The 21,883-nt window shown below is 48.0% G+C and overlaps 5 protein-coding genes across 5 annotated transcripts; 3 read left to right on the forward strand and 2 right to left on the reverse strand.

The window, feature by feature from the left end:
* Positions 1-2,000: 2,000 nt before the first annotated feature.
* Positions 2,001-5,497, forward strand: LOC111072193 (ATP-binding cassette sub-family B member 6, mitochondrial). The gene is made up of 6 exons (XM_022363897.2): positions 2,001-2,146; positions 2,593-2,897; positions 2,964-3,163; positions 3,226-3,548; positions 3,622-4,026; positions 4,083-5,497. The coding sequence occupies exons 2-6, from the start codon at positions 2,598-2,600 to the stop codon at positions 5,450-5,452; spliced, it is 2,598 nt and encodes an 865-aa protein (XP_022219589.1). The 5' UTR covers positions 2,001-2,146; positions 2,593-2,597; the 3' UTR covers positions 5,453-5,497.
* A 468-nt stretch (positions 5,498-5,965) lies between these two features.
* LOC111072177 lies at positions 5,966-14,945 on the forward strand. Its single transcript, XM_022363874.2, has 15 exons — positions 5,966-6,030; positions 6,397-6,596; positions 7,514-7,741; positions 7,801-8,773; positions 8,847-9,237; positions 9,305-9,524; positions 9,588-9,819; positions 9,888-10,390; positions 10,454-10,569; positions 10,640-10,766; positions 10,832-11,050; positions 13,444-13,587; positions 13,650-13,829; positions 13,897-14,495; positions 14,550-14,945. The coding sequence occupies exons 1-15, from the start codon at positions 6,000-6,002 to the stop codon at positions 14,830-14,832; spliced, it is 4,446 nt and encodes a 1,481-aa protein (XP_022219566.1). The 5' UTR covers positions 5,966-5,999; the 3' UTR covers positions 14,833-14,945.
* LOC111072216 (arginine kinase) lies at positions 11,059-12,896 on the reverse strand. Its single transcript, XM_022363945.2, has 3 exons — positions 12,708-12,896; positions 12,384-12,634; positions 11,059-12,327 (listed from the first exon to the last, which is right to left on the reverse strand). The coding sequence occupies exons 1-3, from the start codon at positions 12,714-12,716 to the stop codon at positions 11,217-11,219; spliced, it is 1,371 nt and encodes a 456-aa protein (XP_022219637.1). The 5' UTR covers positions 12,717-12,896; the 3' UTR covers positions 11,059-11,216.
* LOC111072186 (probable ATP-dependent RNA helicase spindle-E) lies at positions 14,937-21,794 on the reverse strand. The gene is made up of 10 exons (XM_022363886.2): positions 21,519-21,794; positions 21,206-21,451; positions 19,087-19,820; positions 18,240-19,026; positions 17,585-18,171; positions 17,365-17,512; positions 16,163-17,302; positions 15,976-16,097; positions 15,696-15,911; positions 14,937-15,629 (listed from the first exon to the last, which is right to left on the reverse strand). Exons 1-10 carry the CDS (start codon positions 21,714-21,716, stop codon positions 15,497-15,499), a joined length of 4,311 nt encoding a protein of 1,436 aa, XP_022219578.1. The 5' UTR covers positions 21,717-21,794; the 3' UTR covers positions 14,937-15,496.
* On the forward strand, positions 19,942-21,095 carry LOC111072227. The gene has a single exon (XM_022363957.2). It carries the CDS (start codon positions 20,002-20,004, stop codon positions 21,061-21,063), a length of 1,062 nt encoding a protein of 353 aa, XP_022219649.1. The 5' UTR covers positions 19,942-20,001; the 3' UTR covers positions 21,064-21,095.
* Positions 21,795-21,883: the final 89 nt, after the last annotated feature.

Here is a 21,883-nt window from a genome sequence, read left to right on the forward strand (position 1 = left end):
GGATTTGAAACTGGAGGGAAGTCCGAGGGGCCAAGGTAAGAATTTTAAACTACTTCATACGAAAAGAATTTCCCCAAGTGCTTTAAATTTTTTTCAGAGCAAAGTATAGCATGTCAGTCATATAGTATGTCAGTTTACCCTCTTGAGCCACGAGTATGTAATGCGTGCGTGCGAGAAGGATGGAATGTTCGGGATTGTGAAACGACACGATCGGTAGACAGAAAACAACAAAAAGTTCAACTCCATTGTTGTTTTTGTTGCCAAGGGATGAGAGAACAATAGAAAAAAGGAATTGATTTGCAACGGAATAAAATATCTGCGAGAGATAGATGAAAATAAAGAAAAAGAAGATAAGACAATTGTGACTAGCTCCGTTAAACAAAGTTTTAAAATCCTATCGAAAAAGAGAGTATATGTACTCTGAAAACAAGTTTTGGAATAATTACATGTGGAAAAATGTATCATTATTGATCCATTTGATGGTTGGAAGTGCCTGTTTTAAAAACAAGAATTTTAAAACAATTTGAATATCCCATTAAATTCAATGGACAGCTCCGGTTGTACAGCTGTTAAATTAGAGGGGCGTTTATTGGGTTAAGTTCGTTTGTTTGCTCGGTATATTTATGGTATATTCTAAAATCGAGGAATATCTTGTCGTGTCCGTCAGTATATTTACGGTATCTTATGAAAAAGATAAGGTGTATATATATTTAATCAAGTTCCAATTTATTTTTCAATATATTAAGATAATTTTCAAAATGACCGCCAAACTCATTTAGCGCGACATGTTCTTAACGGGAACGCGTATGGAATGAAGATTCATTGCTGCGACGTTCCTACGCGTTCCCGTAAGATGCATTTGATTTGTATGGGAAAAATTTCAGCAGCATGGGGAAATGAATTGGCAGCATTGTTCTGCAACTTTGGCACGAATACCTTGGGAAAAACGGATATTATGGACTTGAGATATTGTTTGTTATATCAGGCACCAATTAATGCAGAAACTACTCAGTCTCTGTTTTAAAGAGATTAACGAAATTTTGTGGCTTATGGGTACCAATAATAGGTATCAGAACCGGGATAAATGTATTTAAAAAGCACAAAAACATACGTACAGATAGGTAAAAAAAAACTCAATCTAAAAGAAATGCAATATTAATGTTACAAAGAAGCCTGAAACAACAAATTAAACATCAATTAAAGGAAATAAGGTATAGAAAAACCCATACGCATAGAAGAAACTTTGTTGACCAGCAACACTGACGTCACATTTAGTCAACATTTACGTTTTATGCTTTGGCCGTTTTTGTTTGAACCCTATTATCTAAACAATCCCATTAAAAATAGTTCTGAAAACTAGCCAATCCTAAACAATATTCATTGAGAAATTGGATAAAATTATTTGTTTAGAGCTGAGAGGGCCAACTATCTAGTAATATTAAACTGAATATCAAAATAGACGAATTTCATATCACAAAATATCATGGTATGGCAGCCCGCTGCAACTACGAATTGCACGAGTCTGACAACGCCACAAAACGACGTCACATTCGTTTTATGTTGTTTTTGTTTGAACCTTAAAGTGTAAATAATCCAATAAAAAGGACTTCGGAAAACTTGCCATTCTTGTAGAAAATTTATGTATCTATCGGATAAAACTATTTGTTTAGGGCTGAGAGTCCCAGCTAGCTAGTAATATTAAACGGAATATCAAAATCGAGGAATATCAACTTTGAAAGTTTTGAAAAAACAATCGATACTATCGTGATAGTATCGGGTTCAAATAATTATTAAAAAACCATTAAAGCCTTTTAGGAACATGTCCATTGTCAAAATTAGATGCCACCTGTCAATTTGTTCTCAAATGTGTCCTCGTATTTTATAGCAGCCAATCCAAAAATATCAAAAGCGCAACGACTGTAGCTCGATACTATCATGATCGTCGCAAAACCGTCGATAGTAGAGGCGAGCAGTAAAATATCGATACTATCGATAGTGCCCTCGATGGTTTGACACCTCTAGCTTGTGTTGTTTTGATTTAAGCCCGGAGTTTACGCGTTTCTCGCCCTTTCTGTCTGTTAATTAAGCTATCAGACTATTTAGCATTGATTATATAGCCTATACTAGTGTGTGGCGTCAATAGCGGGTAAGCAGATAATGACGTACAGGCGTCCCAGACAGCATGCGCAACATTGCATAATTTTACATAGCCAATGGGTTGAATGAATTGCAAGTTTCCATTGATTGAATATCAGCATATCAAGCTGCTGCTCCCCCGTGAAGTGAACTTTGGTGCCGTGCTGGAAAGAGTAGGGGTGCTAATAGTAGAACATTCGACACCCTTCTTTTGCGCGCACCCATCTCCCCGTGTGCAGTGTCATAGAGGCAAATGTGATTCCCGTTTGGTGCCGCTTCGGCGACTGATAATTTCGGAGATTAATTGTGAAACAGCCGCCCCCATAGAAGTATTCAGTCATTGCTTGCGCTTGATTTTATCTAAACGTTGGACGTGCTCTACTATCAGGAGCTTATCATAGTAGCTGCCTGGTTGTTGTTGTGTGTCAAATGAGTAAATAGTTTAACCGTTTACAGGCAAAATGTTGTACTGCCCGCCGAATGTGACGCTCAGCGAAGTGTGGACCAATCATGGCATCTCCCACTGCTTCATGGACACCGTGGGTCCGTCTGTTTACGGCGGATTTTTACTGCTCTTTGGCTGCATCCAGCTGCTGATGTACCGAAAGTATGCCACACGCATCACGGATCCCACACAGATCTCCAAGTCGCGGCTATATGCCTTACAATTGTTTCTGCTGTTCCTGTTGCCCGTGCTGGCTGTGATGCGTTTCTTCTTGAATGCTCGCATCTATACTGACAGTGCTGTTTATGGCTATATGGTGAGTAGATTGCGCTCTCTGTCGCTCAGGAAACGATTTGACGACCTCTTTTTGACCTTCCCTTAGATCTATTCGACTGCTGTGGTGTGCTTTGCATATCCATTTTGCATCTGTCTGATACTCAAGGAGCGTTTCTATCAACTCCCATCGGTGCCAACGCGTGGGCATGGACTTATACTGCTGCTATTTTGGACCCTGGCTTTCATCAATGAGTCGCTGGCTTTTATTAACCTGCGACACGAGGATTGGTGGTTCAATCTTAAGAGGTAGCCAGAAATTCCCCCCGCATAATTCTATAAATTACTTGAAATTTCTGTTGCCCTTGCAGCAACAAGGACCAAATCGAAATGGGCCTCTTTGTGACGCGCTTTCTCTGCTCGCTGCTGATCTTTGTACTGGGTCTGAAAGCCCCTGGCATTATGGCGCCCTACCATCAGCGACTGGTGGACACTGACTCATCCAGCGAGTCGCAGGCAAACGCACAGACGGGTTCCGCTTTTAGAAATGGCTGGCGCAAGCTGCGCAAACTGTTTCCCTATCTGTGGCCCAAGAAGGATTTGGCACTGCAGATTGCCGTGTTCATATGCATCATGATGCTGCTTGCCGGACGCGTCATTAAATTGTTTTTGCCGATTTATCGCAAGAAGTTGGGTAGGTCATGGTTTCAATGAGGAATTTCCCAACGTCATTTGGCTAATCTCTCGCCTCGCATTGCCTCCTTTAGTGGACAGCCTGACCATCGAACCGATTATCTTCCGTTGGGACTTTGTGCTGATCTATGTGGCCCTGTCGTTCCTCCAAGGTGGCGGCACTGGCACCATGGGACTGTTCAACAATCTGCGCACCTTCCTCTGGATTCGTGTACAACAGTACACGACCCGTGAGATTGAGATCGAGCTGTTCCGTCATCTGCATCACTTATCGCTGCGATGGCACCTGCAGCGCAAGACGGGCGAGGTGCTGCGCGTTATGGATCGAGGCACTGACTCTATAAACAATCTGCTCAATTATATTGTGTTTTCCATAACGCCCACAATTTTGGATCTGCTGGTGGCTGTGGCCTTCTTCGTCTACGCCTTCAACTGGTGGTTCGGCTTGATTGTATTCCTCACAATGTTCTTGTATATAGGTATGAAATCTCACTCCTTCCATTGATTGGCTTCCTCTGATGTCTTCTCCTTGTAGCCTCCACAATTGCCATCACGGAATGGCGCACGAAATACCAAAGACGAATGAATATGGCAGACAATGAGCAGCGTGCACGCAGCGTGGACTCTTTGCTGAACTTTGAGACTGTTAAATACTACGGAGCGGAGAACTACGAAGTGGATTGCTATAGGGAGGCCATTCTCAAGTACCAGAAGGAGGAGTTCCTGTCGATGCTCACCCTCAACATGCTCAACACCGCACAGAACATAATACTCTGCCTGGGTCTGCTTGCCGGCTCGCTGCTTTGCGTGTATTTGGTGGTCCATCATCAGACCCTCACCGTGGGTGACTTTGTGCTGTTTTCCACCTACCTAATGGAGCTGTATATGCCTCTGAACTGGTTTGGCACCTACTACCGGGCCATCCAGAAGAACTTTGTTGACATGGAGAACATGTTTGAGCTGCTGCGCGAGGATGAGGAGATTATTGATGCGCCCGGATGTGCCCCACTGCTCACAGCAGGCGGTGGCATTGAGTTCTCAAACGTGACCTTTGGCTACACCCCAGAGAAGATTGTGCTGCGCAATGTGAACTTCACGGTGCCCGCCGGCAAGACAGTAGCAATTGTTGGCCCCTCGGGAGCTGGCAAGAGCACAATCATGCGATTGCTCTTCCGATTTTACGATGTGCAGACGGGAGCCATCACGATCGATGGCCAGAACATAAAACTCGTGCAGCAGCAGAGCCTGCGCAAGGCCATTGGTGTGGTGCCCCAGGACACGGTGCTGTTCAACAACACCATTTTCTACAACATCCAGTACGCCAAGTTGGGCGCCTCTGACGAGGCCGTCTATGAGGCGGCCCGTGCGGCCGACATTCACGAGAAGATTCTCAGCTTCCCCGACCACTACGAGACGAAAGTGGGCGAGCGCGGACTGCGCCTGAGTGGCGGCGAGAAGCAGCGGGTGGCCATTGCGCGGACCCTGCTCAAGTCACCCATCATTGTGCTGTTGGACGAGGCCACCTCCGCTTTGGACACGCACACGGAGCGCAACATCCAGGCGGCTTTGGCCCGAGTGTGCGCCAATCGAACGACAATTATTGTGGCGCATCGCCTGTCCACCGTCATCCATGCGGATGAGATTCTGGTGCTACAGGACGGCAGCATTGTGGAGCGTGGCAGGCACGAGCAGCTGGTCCAGCGTGACGATGGCATCTATGCGGACATGTGGCAGCAGCAGCTTAAAAATCTGGATGCAGAACAAAATGCCACGGACAATGTAGAGGCAGAGAATGCGGGCTCCGAGAAATCAAAGCCCGCACGTGATGCCAGCGGTGGTGCGGGTGCTGGTCCAAGTGGTGGTGCCCACTTTAGGGCAGGACATGCTCATGGTGGAGCACGTTAGTCTTAGCTTTAAGTAGTCTCATTTCTGTTATTCCTATATATCGCATGTGTGGTATTTTTGTTGTTATACGTATATGATGTATGAGAGCAATTTGTCGAAAGTCTTAGTTCTTTTATAAGTAATCTTATACTATGCTACTCTTAAAATAAATAACGTAGATTTTTATAGACCAAACCAACGACATAAAGATTGTTCTAGGATACATTTTAAGAGCATAATCATCTGTACATGCAAATTGGAAGAGAGAGAAAGAGAGCGGCTCTTCTGCTTATCAGCAATAACAGTGAACCTCCGGCAAGGCCAGCCTTGGCACTGAAGCTACGCTCTGAGCCTCAGTACGAGAGTGAAACGCGAGCTGAGCAGACGTGGAAATTTGCTATAAAGACAAGACGCGGCGACGTTCTGGTGATAAAGGAATAGCGTCGGCTTTCGTTCAAAACGAATCAGATAATACCCACCCATATAAATATATATATATATTACAAATATCCAGAGAGAAGGAGAGATTTGTGCAGAGTGTCAACTGTGAAAAGAAGTGGATCTGGCCATGAGGCGACTCAAGTGTTCCGTGTTTGTGTGTACGTTAAGTAACCTAATTGATAATCCCAAAATAAGAGAGAAAAAAAAACTATATCAGAAATTAATTCAAGAACATGACGTAATGTTTCATTGAAGAAGCTGAGGAATAACATTGATTAAAAGCGTTTCGCGATCGTCCATATATACGTACGAGTACTCGTATAAATCATCAGCATATAGCTGTATGCTATATGTACATATATGTACATGGGCATACAATGTATTGCATGGATGGCATATAAGAAACGAAATTCAATTGATAATTGAAGAGTTTATTGCCCATCCAAATGCAAGACAGAGAGCAAGCGAACATCTCGAATTGAATTTCAATTTACATACCTCCCTCCAATCTATCTATCTGTCAGATCTATTCCTGATCTTTGATGCCGGGCATGCCTTCAACATCATTGGCCTCAACAAGCAGATGCTCTACGAGTATGTCGGCAATGTGCTGGTGGGTGCCAAGCCCCAGGACGAGGGACATCCATCGCCACCCACGACAGGCTGGATTGTGCGGGGCAAGCTCACGTTGCAGCGGCAAAGTGATTTGGTCATGGCAGCAGCGGTGAGTATTTCCCCCGCATGGCAATGTTTTATTTGGTGATCCCAGAGGCGACCCCCAGACAAATGTTAATTAGAATTCCATGGGTTACAAAATAATAATTGCAAAAATATTATTGTTTATAAAATCAACGAACAAGGTCAGATTTTGATTGTGGTACGAGTACGAGTATATATAAGATTGTATTTTGGAATATTCTTATGGAAATTCCCACCTAAAATGTTCATAGGCATGAGTATATATGTATATGTATAAATCAATTGAAAATCAGTTAAAAATTCAATCAATTTATTGATTTCATTAACCATTTCAATCGTAGAATTCATTCAATCGAGCTGTCAGCTGAGAGGGGGGATTGGCATGGAGTGGCATTCCACACACTGTGCCATTCCCAGAGAAGTTCTCTGCAGACACAACAGAAGGCAGGCATTTGCAAAAGGAAAGGAAGAATTTTCGCAGATGAATTAAAAACAATTTAACCTTTCACAGAGACGACTCTCAAGGGAGAGAGGGAGTACACGGAGGAGAGATACACAATGATCTGAACTCGGGCTGTGAACTTCTTTCATTGTCGGAGATGCTGAGATGCTGCTGCCAATACATGCATTCAATTCTCAGTGTTCCCTTCCCTTACATATACCATACATATATATATGTATATATATCTGGCAGATCCGTGTATGTGTGTGTGTGTGTGTGTGTTGGTTCGTAATCAGTTCTGATTGTTTTGACTGGCGGCTGCTGCGCTAGGAGTAGGCCCTGCCTTCTTATCAGCGTCTCCGCCGCCATGCGTGTGTGGCATATGTAAAATGTTTGTTTTTTGTTTGTTAGATAAACCCTCCTGCCGCTACTCCCGCCACCATATTATCCCTGTCTATCTCGAGGGTATTTCCCCGATTAAAATTCACAATCTTTTGCAGCTGGTCATCGATGATGTAACGCTTAACAATTCGGGGGAGAAGTTCCTGCAGAACAAGGAGATGTATCCACCGTATAAACCGTTCAAGATTGTGCTCACCGAAAATGGCAGCATATCCCATGTGGTCTTCAAGGAGGGGGATCCCATATGGTCGATGAATTTCAAGCGTGCCATTGCCTCCGTTCTGCAGTTCCAAATGAAGTCCAGCGGGGCTTTTGTTTTGGATGAGGTAATATTTTTCCAATTATTGATTTAATTTAACTTCAATTAAATTAATTTCCTTGATAGCTTGGCATTCATGGCACCTGTCGGACAGAGTACTTTGTGTCCAACAAGACCAACTACATATCCATTAGGAAAACGCCCGAACTGAAGACCTGCACACCCTATTCGGAGGCTGTGCACATCACCAGGAGTAATGTGCCGCCAAACACGTGCGAATTTGATCACCAGAAGAGCGTGATCATCGGCAATGAGGCCATCTATGGGATGCTGCCGCACAACGAGACGGGCTACTTCCTGAGCATGGCCCATGCCAAGGGCACGACACTGATACACACCTTTGAGTCGACGGGCGAGGCGCAGTACATCAACTCCGAGCTGCTGTTGAACTTCCAGAACGAGACGCCCATCGATAATCCCATTGATATTGAGACCTCGATGGCTGCGGAACCATCCAGCCTGGAGCTGCAGCCGCTGGAGCCCAACGATCCGACAGGCGGACGCAATCCCCAGCAGCAGGAGACACTGATCGTCCAAGCAGCCGGACTGCTGGACAGCCTGGCCGAGGCCCTGGAGAGCACCGAGTTCAAGTTCGGTGAGCCCTACGACTCGACGCTGTCGGATGTGATCAAGCTGCTCAGCGAAGTGGACTTTGAGTCGCTGAAGAAACTCTACCGAGAGGTGGACATTGGCACCTCCTACCGCCAGGAGACCATCAGGAATATCTTCCACGAGATCATACCACGCATCGGCACCAAGGCCTCGGTCTTCCTGACCCACCATCTGATTGTGCGAAAGATGACAAAGCCGCAGATTGCCGTGCAGCTGCTCATACCCATGCCCTTTCACATATTCGAGCTGTCCGCGGAGCTGGTGCACGTGTGCGAGGACTTCCTGAAGATTGGACCCGATCGCCCGGACGTGCGACAGGCGGCGATCCTCAGTTTTGCCACGCTCGTGCACAATGTCTATGTGGCTCGGGGCATCGACAAGGATGAGTTCGAGGAGTATGTGCAGAAGTACTTCAATGCTTATTTGAGTGAGTGGCAAATCCTTCCTTCCGCCACTGATCTCTCCCACTGATCCCCTGTTCTGTTGCCTCCCCTTCCCAGATGATCGCGACTTTGAGCAGAAGATGCTGTACCTGCAGGGCCTGAACAATCTGCAGCTGGGCAATGTGGCCAACTACTTGGAGCCGATTGTTCAGGATCCCAATGAGAATGAGGATCTCAAGTTTATGGCTGCCTGGACGACACTGCCGCTGGCACCCAGCCGACCCGAACGCATCTACGAGATCTACTGGCCCATCTTTGAGTCGCGCAATGCCAGCCTGGAGCTGCGCGTGGCCGCTGTGACCCTGCTGCTGATCTCCAATCCCACGGCAGCGCGACTGATCAGTATCCATCGCATCATACAGAGCGAAACGGATCCGCATATGATCAACTATTACCGCACGACGGTCACCAGCATATCGGAGACCACGTATCCCTGCTACCAGCACCTGCAAGTGATCCCCTCGCTGCCAACTCTCAGTGCATCCCATTTGACTTTCTTTTTGCTTACTCCTCAGACGCCGCCTGCTGTCCTACATGCATCGCCATCTGCCGCAGAAGCCAGAGCCACGCTATTGGGTCACCGGCAACTACATCTTCGACTATCGCGACTCCAAGTTCGGCATTGGGGCCATGCTGCAGGTCTTTCTGGTGGGCGATCCCAAGTCCGACATGCCTGTGGTGGCTTTCTTCAAGTTTGACACGGAAGCCCTGGGTAAATTCACCGGACAACTGGCGGTGAGTGTACCCCCCAAAGAGTCTCTTCTACTGTCCTTAACCCTATGCCGTATTCTCCTTCAGTTGTACATCAAAGCGCGAGGACTGCCAGATGCCATACTGAGCACAATGCAGTCGAGGAACAGCAGCGATCCGTTCACCTACAAGAGCATCAAGAGTCTGCTGAGCATGCTGCAGGCACCGGCCATCCATTCGAAGAATCTGCATCTGGAGTTCATCCTGCAAATGGAGGGCAAGACGGTACTGTCGTATTTCCTCAATCAGCGCATGTTCACTCAGTTGACCTACGAGAATCGTAAGTGGCGGGACATCTCCCCTATCCCTCTTGACTCCTTATTTAATCAACACTTTGCTTGCCTTCAGTTCTGGAGCGACTGCAGCAGATCATTCGCACGGATAGCCACATCAACATGCAGACCGTACGCTGGCCCTTTATGAATCGCTATTCGGTGCCCACGGTGCTGGGCACTTCGTCGGATGTGCTGCTGCAGACAACGGTGCTGACATCGCTGCGCGGCAACATCACGGAGCAGCGCACACCGCCCATATCGAAGCATACGCTGGAGATCGATGCCAGGTACTCCTCGTATGCCTCTGTCCGGAGTCGCAGCTACAATCCGTTCCTGAATCTCGATCACGAGATAAACCGCGAGCAGGGCTTCCTCATCTATGTGCCGTTTAGCAATGAGCTGAACCTCAATATGAGTGGCAGTCCGTGCACTCGATACTCCTTCTCGCGGCCACAGAACCTCACTAGCGGCTTGTCCTTCAAGTCGCGGGCTGTGACCAAAACGCGGGGTCTCATCACCAAGACAGCCACAGCGCCCTTTGAGGAGATTATGCTGCCCGAGAGAAGCAACGATGTGGTATGTCCAGAGGGAGTCACCAAAGTAGCATGGATAAAGTTCTGTCTGAATGTTGCCTTTCAGTTTCAGTTCCTCACGTATACCATGCCGGATCTGGGCGTCCAACTGGCCATCAATACGAATCTCAATGAGCTGATCAAGTATCGTGGAATGCTGCTCAAATCAGAGTTTATAGAGAAGTAATTACTACAAGCAATGGAAAATAACTTTACCCCATTGATGTATCCTTCCTTCCTTCCTTCCTTCCAGCGGCTTCTCGCGCAACATGCTTGTCAGCCTGCTGATGTATGGCTTTGGCTTCACACAACTGAGTTCCATTCACCTGGGACACGATCGCAACTTTACGCTCTTGATGTACAATGAAAATGCCACCAAAGTAGGAAAACATTCTCCCCAAACTTAACCTCATATATGATTGATTAATCGATGAGTCTTTTTTAGCTGGAAGGCAGCTTCTGTGCGGACGATGTGCTGAAGACGGCAGACCTGAAAGGCAGACAGATTGCCCTGACGCTGCAGCACACGGACGAGACACAGAATTTGGATGCACTGCACAGCTGGAACATTACGCTGGATGTGCAGACATCGACCAAGTCCAGTTGGTTCAAGCTGATTGGACAGATACAGCGCAACTCCAAGGATGATGAGGAGGACTGGAAGGTGAGTGCTTACCGGACTATTATAATTATTTATTTAACCAAATATGATGATGCATTGTTGAGTGTATTTTTGTGGGGTTCCGCATTTCGTTTCGTTGCGTTTCGTGTGCGTACGTGAAGGGGGGGGAGGGGTCGGGGGATTGTGGGTATTATTGGAAAACATTTGTTTAACCCTCCTGTCCGGCTGTCTCAAGCTCCTCCTCGGCATTGATCAGGGCCACAATGCCATCCTGCAGCGACTTGACCAGCTCGAATTCGGTGAAGCCGAGACGACGTCTGTTCGATATGTCCATGACGCCATCCTCGATGGCTGTGTGCTCGCCGCCAGTGCCGCGTATCTGCAGCTGCAGCTCATCGGCCAGCGCGACCAAACGTTCACTGTCCTTGCTCAGCAGGGGCAGGCGAATGTGCACCGAGGCGCGCAGGGTGGTGCCCAGATTGGTGGGGCAGGCACTGAGGTAGCCATAGCGACTGCTGCGCGCAAAGGTCAGGGTCTTCTCGAGCTCCTGCAGGCCATTGACCAGACGATTGTACACATCGCCCAGGTCGCCGCACGGGGCCATTGAAATGATGCGCAAGTGATCCTCCTCGTTGACCCAGATCAGGAAGGTAGCGGCCGGATTGTGGTAGACACCACGGCCCGTGGGCCAGAAGCGATAGCAACCGGCGGTGGTCAGATAGACGTCACCGCGATGGAACATTATGTGACGCTTCACCATCTCCTGCTGGGTCTCCGCATCGATGTCGCCCAGTGTCAGATAGGAGCCGATGTGCTCCCCATCCATGGTCTCTGTGGCGGCACGCACCTTCTCCTCCACCTCGATGAACTGCTTCTCCGTCAGCTTGGGGAAGAACGGGAAGCCCTCAATGTTGCGAGCGATGCGTATGCGCGCCGAGATGATATATTTGCGCTCCGGATCGAGGTTCTCGATCTCATCCACATTGCCCCAGTCGGTGTCCTTCTGCAGCACATCCGACTCGTTGTCCTGCTGGGCATGATAGTCCTTGATAATCGGATCAAAGATCTTGCCGAACACCTCGTAGCTCTCGGGATCGGCGGCATAGATGCCCACCGACGAGTCGTGATGCTCAAAGCCCGAAACGGCGCAATCGTACAGATAGGCATCCACTGGCGGCGATGTCGTGACCAGCATGAACTCCTCCACCAGCTCCGGTGTGAGGTATTTTCGCAGCAGCGAATTAACATGCTCCTCATCGTCTGTGAGGGATTTGAAGCCAGCCAGTGTAAGCTCCTGGTACTCCTCTGGCGACTTTTTGCTGCAAAAGGGCAGTCAGTGGGATTCACATTGATTCTCCGCTTTAGTGGAACTTACATTTGACCACGCAGTCGCTCTAGCTCCTGCTCCAGGCGTGATATGTTTGTCTTGGCCTCCTCCAGGTCGTTCTTCATCAGATCGTACTGAGCATCGTCCGGGCAGCTCTCGCACATGAATTTGCGCACAAAGCGTATGGCATCCTCGGGCTTATTCTGCTCCTCATACAGCTTGATGAGGGCCTTGCTCAGGGCATCTATGACGCCAGCTCTCTCCAGATACTTGCGATATTGCACGCGTTTCGATTCAATCTGTTAATGGAAAGCACATCAGGATTCGGATTTCCTATTCTATCTATTCCGTGGTGCACTGTGCGCCGCTTACCGAAGTCATGATTGCAATTTATATTTTGCACAGCCAAAACCAAAATTTAAACAACAAACGCAAAAGGGAAATTGTCAAAAAAAAAATGTATATGGAAAAGTGGAAGTTTAAATTTAATTTTACAAAATTTTCTGTTTGGAAGAGAAATGCGTCCGAACTATAGCGTAGCTGTCTGCTTTCTGTTTAGGCTGAACGAACAAAAAAACTGGCTCCGTATTGATCAAACGTCGTACAAAGCACAGGACTACTGTGTTCGGGGTTCGGGCAGGCAGCCCCCGATTCCGTTTCCGAGCGCCAAACGTCAGTCAAATGTGGGCCAACATCTGTGGCAGGCAGACGGGGGCTAGCTTGCACTCGAGTGGCAAGCATTGTTGTGCTTCATACACGTATAATAAGGTGGCAGGCACGAACACAGCAGACAGGTACCCACAGATAGACAGACAACCAGGATGTGTGTGAGTGTGTGTAGGTAGAAGCCCGCTAATCGTTGCCACAGTTGTTGTGGGTTGTCGTTGCTTGTCTACCAGTTTGTCATGGTAATGTCTGCCCCACTACCCCACACACGAGTCTGTGCTGTGTCTGGCTGTGGCCTTATGCTGATGACCCACAGCGTAGCCAAATGGCCACACATACAGGGTGACAGCACTTGACTCGCTTCAGTGGCAGCCCACTTGGCTTGGAGTCTTGACTTACATTTTAATGGGATTCTCTTTGGATCTCTTTCTTACGCTCGCAGGCCTGCACCAAGTTGACCTATGAACCGCTGGTCTTTACCAAACGACCCCACACACTCAATGGCAATGTGGTGTTTGGCCTGGCCACCGAGGAGGGCGCCTGCCCCGAGAAGGGATCCACAGTGCAGTTTGCAGCACGTGCTGGGGTGAGTACATCCGTTGATTCCATGGGTGCCATGCAGATTGAACCCATTCCTTCCAATTGCAGCCCTCGGAGCATGCTCGAGCCTTTCTGCGTTCGGACAAGATCTCGCTAACGGACACCGACTTTTGTCCCAAAGAGGTGCTCAAGTTCTCGCCCATACCCACATCCAAGTACTGCAAGCGCAGCAATTTCGAGAACTTCACCTCGATAACGCAGTACGATATGGATCTGAAATTTAATAATGTAAGTGATGGAGAATATAATAGCAAAGAGAATACTCACCTATATGAATTCCTGCCCTTGCCGACAGATGCCTGCGTGGTTTGAGTTGTGGTCCAATAGATTGGATCATCTTGTCTCGGCATTGTCTGCCCACAAGGTGGACAGTTTGCACATGAGCCAGGAGATTAATATCACAATGCACACGCCCAACGACTACTTCTGGCTGACGGTGGAGGTGAACGGCGTCAATTGGCGCATCTACCATATACCCTTCCTGTACAAGCTGGACTCCAAATTCGATGCCTCGCACGAGCTGACCTATGACTCTGGACTGAAACGCTCCTGTTCGGTGATCAATGGGATGATCAACACCTTCGATGATTATCTGATCAATCTGGGGGAGATTGTCACGCAGCCGCAGTGTCTAACGCTGCTGGTGGCCGACTGTTCGCCGCTGCCACAGATGGCTGTGTTCCTTACGCCCTCGCCGGCCCATGGACTCGCGAGCAACTACGGACTGCGCATTCACATTGGGCGGAACTACTTCAATCTGCACTCGCGGACGGACAACAGCAGTCAGCCGAACGATGAGCCCGTGTTCATTTATGTCAATCAGGAACAGACGCCGCACGATGTGCGCCAGAAGCCCTACCAATGGCCCATCGAGGACAGTGACTACGATTTTCGGTTCGTTTTTGTACATCTTTGCGTTGATCCAATCCTTAATTCTTTCTCTTGCAGTGTGGAACTCAACGAACAAAATATTCTGATTGTCGAGTGCGCGCAGATAAGTGCCACCATCCAGTTTGATCTGTTCAACATCCTCAACTTTGAGATCTACGGCGTCTACAAGCATCAGATGTGTGGCTTGTGCAGCAAGCCACTGAATCGTATGCAAAACTATACGCTCTGCGAGCCAGAGACAATCAGTAGCACCAGTAGCAGCAGCAGCAGCAGCAGCAGCACTCCTCCAGCACCTCCACCACAGCATGAAAATTCCACCGAAAAAGTCTTAGTTGCATAAGCAAGAACTGTGTGTGTGTGTGTATGTGTGTGCGTGTCTAAACTAAAATAAAACCGAAAGAGTAGCCCCCTTGGGAGGAGCTTTGAATCCTATTTAACATCAATATTGTGCAGTTTTATAATTAACTTTTAATTGTTTAGGAACTGGATATAATAATATTCTTTGAACATTGGAAGATCGTTACTCCATCCGATAATCGAGGATTAAGTATTACAAAGATCAAAACTTAACACCGATGCTCCTCATATTTGGAGTGGCAAGATGGTCCATAATGTTGGGAGTTCTTCACATAATCATAATCATTTCATTCGCAACCTGTGCAGCAGGACTGTAATGGATATTCTTAGTAACTATTTTAGTTAATCCTCGGACCAGGATAACTATCTCAAGACCTTCGGACTCTATAAGTCTGTTGTAAAAAGTTATCAAATAAATTCTTTGATGTTTCTTATCGAAAGATACATTTTAAATCGAGATTTGAGTATTTGAAAAGAACTAATAACAATAAAAATCCATAGGATTAAAGATCAGCCATATTCATTTATGGAGATACCTTTAGAAACAAAACAAAAAATAACTTCTGCTGCATATAAAGTCATAATAGAATGGAGCCCCAAAATGAGCTCGCGTCAAATGTTTGGATAAATGTGAAACTTGTTGAGCCTTAATCCATGCGGAATCCGACCTGCTCCTCACGATCAAGATGCAGCTGGGTAAGCAGATGCATGCGAAGCTCTGGAACCGTTTCCAGTAACTGTTTGCACAGCCTGCAGGTCATCGGGTCGAAGGTGCCCTCACTGTAATAATACGAAATCAGATCATGTTAGATAAGCTTCCTCCAGGACGTCGGAGGAGACACTTACAAATTACGATAATTGTACAACTCCTTGCAGTTCTCAATCAGTGGCACAATACTGCCCATACTCTCTTCGCGCAGCTCCGGAATGGTGTGCATGGGGAATATGGAACGTTTTCCATACGGCTGACAGTCCGGAACCCGTGGCTCCTCCATCTTTAGCCACTCGTAGTCAGAGTTATGCGAACTGGACTCAATAAAGCTTCGATTCTTGTTCAAAAGCCTGTAAAAATGAACAACTCAGTACATAAAGTTGTCGTTAAGCACACATTGATTGTGAAACATACCGATTGAGTGCAGCATAAATTGTATTATATATTAAAATGCGTTCGGTAAGACCAGCAGATGGATACAAGTCGCCATCAAGGTTGAAGAATGTGCTGTCAATGTTGTAGCGGATTTGATTGATCTGAAAGGCAATTTTTGGGCATGAATATCGGAGATGGAGCGGCTCAGTTACAAATAAAAACTTACCAGCATAACATCATCATCGTCAATGTTGACATCCAAGTTTATAACCATGTCATGATCCTCGTAGAAGGATTGCATTGTTTGCGAGTGGCGCCCAAGTCCGGCCAATATCGAAACATATCGGCTGTTTGCCTTGTTGGCTTTAATCTGTGCACACGGGCAGAATATCATGGTCATAATTGCTGCGAAACCGGGTATGTTGGGCATTAAGCTGGTGCCGCGCAGATTCAAAATGCGACCGTTGGGCCCAGTTTCGTTCATGCTAGCGGCCACAATCATCTTGTCGTGCTGATCTTGCGGCTCGGCGTCCAGGAGCACGAAATTCACCGAAGTAGGATCCACCTTCACCGTCTTGCTGAGGCCCGAACGCATGGTGGAGTATAAGGTCGATTCTAGGGTGCTGAATGGACCCTTGAGCTTCAGCAGCTTTTTGCATTCCTCTGGCGGTGGCGGAGCCAAGTCCATATCCTGGGGCTGCTGCTTCGAGCGGAGATACTCTTCGTTCACCTGCTGCCTCTCTTGCGGTGTTATATAGCTGCGGGATTCCTGTTTGCGCATCCGAAAATCATGATCCATGCGGGACATGTAGTCCTCATCGGTGCGACGGGCCAATTTATCCTTAACCAACAGCTCGTTGAGGTATCCCTCCTGCAGGTGTATCTTGACCGCAGCCACGTTCTGTACCAGTGAGTATATCTCTAGTTGGACGCGTCCGCGTTTGGCCAGGGCATGCAGCATATCGTCAGCCTGCTGGGGCCAGGCATTATTTGTGCTGACCATCGACGACGGCTGCACCAGGGCCAGGCGACACTCAAACACGCGCGGCGGTAAATCGCTGTACTGCCGCAACAGTTCCGGGGACATTAGACGCAGCTGGTCCATCGGTAGCTTCTCAATATCTCCGTAGTCGATGAAGCGAACATAAAACAGCAAATTGTGACTGTTCAGGGTATCCACACGAATCACAGTGGCACGCTGGTACTCGCCCTGTCGCTTGGCCAGCAGCAGCAGCCCCTTGGTGATGCTGCCCGCATTTTTCACATGATTTTGCAGCTGCTCCGGATAATTGAAATGCTCGGACATGTTGACAATCCAGTTTGCAAAGGATTCGGGCTGGAAAAAGAACTTGCCACAGCTGACAATCTGCAGAAAATACAAGCAATAAGAGACAGTATCCAGCCTGGGAGTAACCCCACCCCACTCACATTTGTAATCTTTCCGACTATATTCTTGTCAAAGACAGACGGCAGGGCCAGAAGTTCCACGGCCACTGGCTTCGAGGGGGGTATCCAACGACCCTCGATGACCTGCCCTATCTTCTTGTCCTGCACATACTTTAGGGCATATCTTGTTCTGTAAAAAGGCATAAAAATCAGATAGATAAAACCCATAACAGCTATGGGATGGGACCGGGCCCCAACTCACTCCATCACTAGCATTGAACGCTGAGAGATACATGTACGCATACGCAATGCCTTGTAGACCTCCGTTTTGATGCGCCCCGGGACATGGATGTATGTGGAGCCCTCGGGCTTGCAGCCATCATTCTTGAAGGTGACAAAAACTTTCTCGGATCCAGGCCCAAAGGTCACATCGATGTTTTCAGGCGGTATCTTGGCCTCGAGGAACAGTTCCTTGATTTTGCGCGTGTACAGCTCCCCCATGATGCGGTCGGTGAAGGAGGTGAAGAATACGGTGCGGCAGGGATCCAAACCAGAGATTACCGCATACATATTGCGATCGCCGTCTGGCGTTGACTTTGACTGCACAAAGTAGTTGGGATAGAAGGCCCCAGCGATGACCACCTTGAGCATTAGAGCTCTCTCGCGATCATCGTTGATGCGTCGGTTGGGGAAGGATATCGACAGCAGGCCCAGTTTAGTGCAGCGCAGGCGCAGTTCCTGCACCAACAAATGCATTTCGCTCAACGCTCGCAACGAGAGCTGAAAGCGCTTGGCCCACTGTACAGATGCATCCTTTTGCAGGCTATTCTCGCACATATTCAAGTAGGTCTAAAAGAAGCAGAAAATAAACAGGAAATTTAGCATATAGCGAGTGAAAGAGTGAGTGAGTGGCTCACCATGTAGATGCGCCAAATGCCCACCAAATCGGAGCCAGAGCCATCGGCAAACACATAATGCATCCAATAATTGTCGTTCCTTTGGTTGGATCGCGAGCTGTCTATATAAACGCCACGCACGGTAATGCCAGCAGCTATAATGATCGTTTCCTCAACCAGATTGAACACATAGCCCAATATAATGAGTCGACTGAGGTGCGTGTCCAGCGGCAGCTTGGACATAATGGTGCCCCAATAGGTAATGTCACCATCCATGGGATCGTAGTCGCCATCGATGGTGGGGTACATGGCGCCCACTTCCTTGAGCATCAGTATGGTGTTGCAGATATCCGAGAGATTGGGCGGAGACAGGGCCAAGGCCAGCAGCTCCACCGGTGTGCCCATTTTCAACTCTTTGGCCTTGAGCACACAGTTCTGCAATGGTTTGCGCAGCATCTCCGGCACGCTGTACTCCGAGAGCTCTCGTTGATAGAATGATTTGGTGACCATGCGATAAACACGACCGTTCCGCAGACGACCAACGCGTCCGGCACGCTGGCGACAATTCGTCTTTGAGGCCCACACCAGTCGCAGGCTGCTAAAATTAGTCGACGTATCGGTGATCAGCACCTTCTCCAGGCAAAAGTCAATGATATATGACACATCCGGCACGGTAATGGAACTCTCGGCAATGTTGGTGGCCATTATGATCTTGCGATAGCCGAGCGGTGCTGGCTCAAAGATATCCCGCTGATCTTCGGGCGTCATCAGGGAATGGCAACGCACCATATTGATCTTCATGCTGGGACTGCAAAGATGGATACAAATATATGAGTTTGAAGGAAAATTGAGCGTTGAATTTACATACTCATGATTCACCATGTCCTTGAGCACATCTGCCATGTTGTTGATTTCCCCAATGCCGGGCAGAAAGATGAGAACGGAACCCTCGCGCAAGGACTGATTGTAGCTCTTGCCGGTACTTTTTTCGTTGCGTTCCATGTTGTCAATGACCAAAATGATTTTAATGGCTGATCTGTAGCCATGCTCGGTAATGCCGGGGCTGTCTATCTCCTCCATGTGGCCCTCCCAGTTGATGGATTGATGCAATTGATCGCGATAGTATTTATCCACCGAGTAGTTGCGTCCATGGCTGGCAGCGATTACAGGCGGCACAGAGCTCTTGGTGGCAAAATAATCAGAAAGCTCGCGTGGATCAATGGTGGCCGACATCAGAATGACCTTTACGTGACGCGAGTTTGTGGCCAGCAGGCGACGGATCACAATCAGCAGAAAGTCCATCTCTTGGTCACGCTCGTGCACCTCGTCCAACACAATGTGTGTGTAGTGGGTGAGTGTCTTGTTGGCAATGAGGCTGTTCAGCAGCACTCCCGTGGTACAATATAGAATTCGTGTGTCCGCAAATGCTGTACGTTGTCGATGGAGGCCAACCTGATAGCTGCACACGGTGCCCGGCTCCCATTTACGCTCCTGGGACACACGATTCGCTATGGACATGGCAGCAATGCGGCGTGGCTGGGTCACAACGATGTTGCAGTATTGTTTGCTCTTGAAACCCTCATCCAAAATATATTGCGGCACCTGGGCGGGAAAAAAAAAGAAAAGTGTTGAGTAACGGTTACATTTGAATAGTAGGAACAGAAGAACTAGTTCCATCAAATCGATGGCATAAACAGTACTGGAAAATTCCCGAACCGGCCATTTGGTTTCTTGTTTACATTTTTCATTGTGGAATGCGCGCAACAACTGAAATCGGTCTTTGATGGAGTTGAATGTGTACGACGACTGCTGGCTGCTGGTGCAACGTTTTAACCAAACAGCCAATGACGAGCAGAGCGGCGTGTTTGAGCTATTCTGCCGTTGCTGGCATGAGCTGCAACTGCAGCATCTGTTCTCCGCCCAGACGAACCACATCGAGATAATTGCCACCACATTGGCCGCCCTGCACGCGGGCAAGCGTATGGCCTGCGGCCGTCGCACCAATGGGCAACCATATCCCGCCGCTTCCCGCTACCAGCGCATTGCAGGATTCTATCTGATGTACGTGATCTACAACAAGCAGCCGACACATCATTTTGTCAAGATCGAGGTGTCACCAGCCACCTGGCAGAGCCTGTGCGACTATGCACTGCAGCTGCGCCGTGACAGCCCGGAACAGAAGGACACTCAGCAGGTTAGCTACTTCTTCTGGCGTCTGGTGCAGCAGCAAGCTTTCCGCTTCACGGCCTTGGACTATTGCCAGGGCCTGGATGCCTTGGTCCACTATGACAACGTGGAGAGCGTTGCGGGAGTCAGCAAGCAGAAGAAGAGCGAATTGCTTTTAAAGCAACACAGACCCAATAAGGTCAGCCTCATTTACGAGTTGGAGGACCTTAGGAACCTGGACCTCGCCAGCGATCCGCTGTGTAAACTGGAGACGGCCTACAACAGGCAGAAGGAGCAGCTGCTCGGACAAGAACAGACACTGCCGCCTACTCGGATCTTCAGTCACCTTCAAGAGGTCTTCAGTGACATACAAAATATTTTAGGACAGAACAAGAATCAGCAGAATGAGGACGTGCAGCCCACAACATCCAAGAATCACCAACTGGAGCTGCGTGAGCGTGTGCGCTACAAAGCCATGTATGGCAAAGAGAAGGAAGAACTCCCAAAGGCGGAGCAAGAGGAGGAGGAAGAGCCGGAGCAGGAAGTACAAGATCCATACCAACGACGCACATCGTCAGCCACTATATTCCTGCCGCAGCAACTGCCCAAGGAAGTGGAGCGAGAGTACGAAATGGATGATTACACCGAGGATGAGGAGGGGGAAGACAGTGAAGAGTAGGCGTAAATAATTAAAATCAGATTCTCAGCAAATATAACTGTAAAATTCTTTGCCAACTCGCAACAAAAACGAAATGGTACTCGTTCCAGGCTTAACTGAACGAACAAGTTCGTTCTTGGAACTACACATTTTTGTTGCTCACCTGCGTTGTCTTGCCGCAACCCGTCTCACCCTTCAATATCACAACGGGATTCTCATTGATGGCATTGATGATCTCCTCACGCTTTGCGTAGATCGGCAGACCTTTAACTCGATTCAGGTTGAAATTGTACCTTTCGTAAAACTCGGCATCGGTGCGAATATTGGGAGACGCTTCGTTCTCATCATCGCTGTCCAAGTCGTCGAGGGTCTTATTACGCTTTGACGCCATGTCGTCGCAATCGAATAACTGTAAAACAAACAAAAAGTTTACGAAACTGCAAATGCAGCATTTTTATGTTTCGCCCCCCTCTTACCCCATCCATTCGCTGCTTCTCTTTGTCCACGAATTTCTTAACATATTCTTTGCCCACAATCTCGCGCTTGATCGGATTTTTTGATTCGAGAGAATCTGTCTCAAAAGCGTGTACATCGCCCGACACATGGCCGCGCGGGGCTTCTTCTCGCACGAACTCCTTCGAAAAGTCGAAGAAATCCATTAATTGTTGATCCATTTTGGTGTACACACGCGTTTAAAACACAATATTCTAAAAATAATCTCGCCGCGTCGAAATCAAACGGTAAAAAGACGTGTGACCGTGCGACAGCAAATGCCAGTGTGACCGCGGAATACCGACAAAATATACCGTTAGTGGTATTTTCATCTTTCAAATATACCGGT

The sequence above is a fragment of the Drosophila obscura genome, unplaced genomic scaffold (genome assembly GCF_018151105.1).
Source record: "Drosophila obscura isolate BZ-5 IFL unplaced genomic scaffold, ASM1815110v1 contig_4, whole genome shotgun sequence".
NCBI classification, from domain to species: domain Eukaryota; kingdom Metazoa; phylum Arthropoda; class Insecta; order Diptera; family Drosophilidae; genus Drosophila; species Drosophila obscura.

Coding starts and splice junctions, on each gene's coding strand:
- LOC111072186 (XM_022363886.2), bottom strand. CDS start 21,716: ATGGATCAACAATTAATGGATTTCTTCGACTTTTCGAAGGAGTTCGTG. Junction 21,452..21,518: donor AGAAGCAGCGAATGGATGGG/GTAAGAGGGGGG, acceptor TTTGTTTTACAG/TTATTCGATTGCGACGACAT. Junction 18,172..18,239: donor GCATTTGGCGCATCTACATG/GTGAGCCACTCA, acceptor TGCTTCTTTTAG/ACCTACTTGAATATGTGCGA.
- LOC111072216 (XM_022363945.2), bottom strand. Junction 12,328..12,383: donor GAGCGACTGCGTGGTCAAAT/GTAAGTTCCACT, acceptor GCCCTTTTGCAG/CAAAAAGTCGCCAGAGGAGT.
- LOC111072193 (XM_022363897.2), top strand. CDS start 2,598: ATGTTGTACTGCCCGCCGAATGTGACGCTCAGCGAAGTGTGGACCAAT. Junction 2,898..2,963: donor GTGCTGTTTATGGCTATATG/GTGAGTAGATTG, acceptor ACCTTCCCTTAG/ATCTATTCGACTGCTGTGGT. Junction 3,549..3,621: donor GATTTATCGCAAGAAGTTGG/GTAGGTCATGGT, acceptor TGCCTCCTTTAG/TGGACAGCCTGACCATCGAA.
- LOC111072227 (XM_022363957.2), top strand. CDS start 20,002: ATGGAGTTGAATGTGTACGACGACTGCTGGCTGCTGGTGCAACGTTTT.
- LOC111072177 (XM_022363874.2), top strand. CDS start 6,000: ATGAGGCGACTCAAGTGTTCCGTGTTTGTGT. Junction 9,820..9,887: donor TCAGTTGACCTACGAGAATC/GTAAGTGGCGGG, acceptor GCTTGCCTTCAG/TTCTGGAGCGACTGCAGCAG. Junction 10,570..10,639: donor AAATCAGAGTTTATAGAGAA/GTAATTACTACA, acceptor CCTTCCTTCCAG/CGGCTTCTCGCGCAACATGC.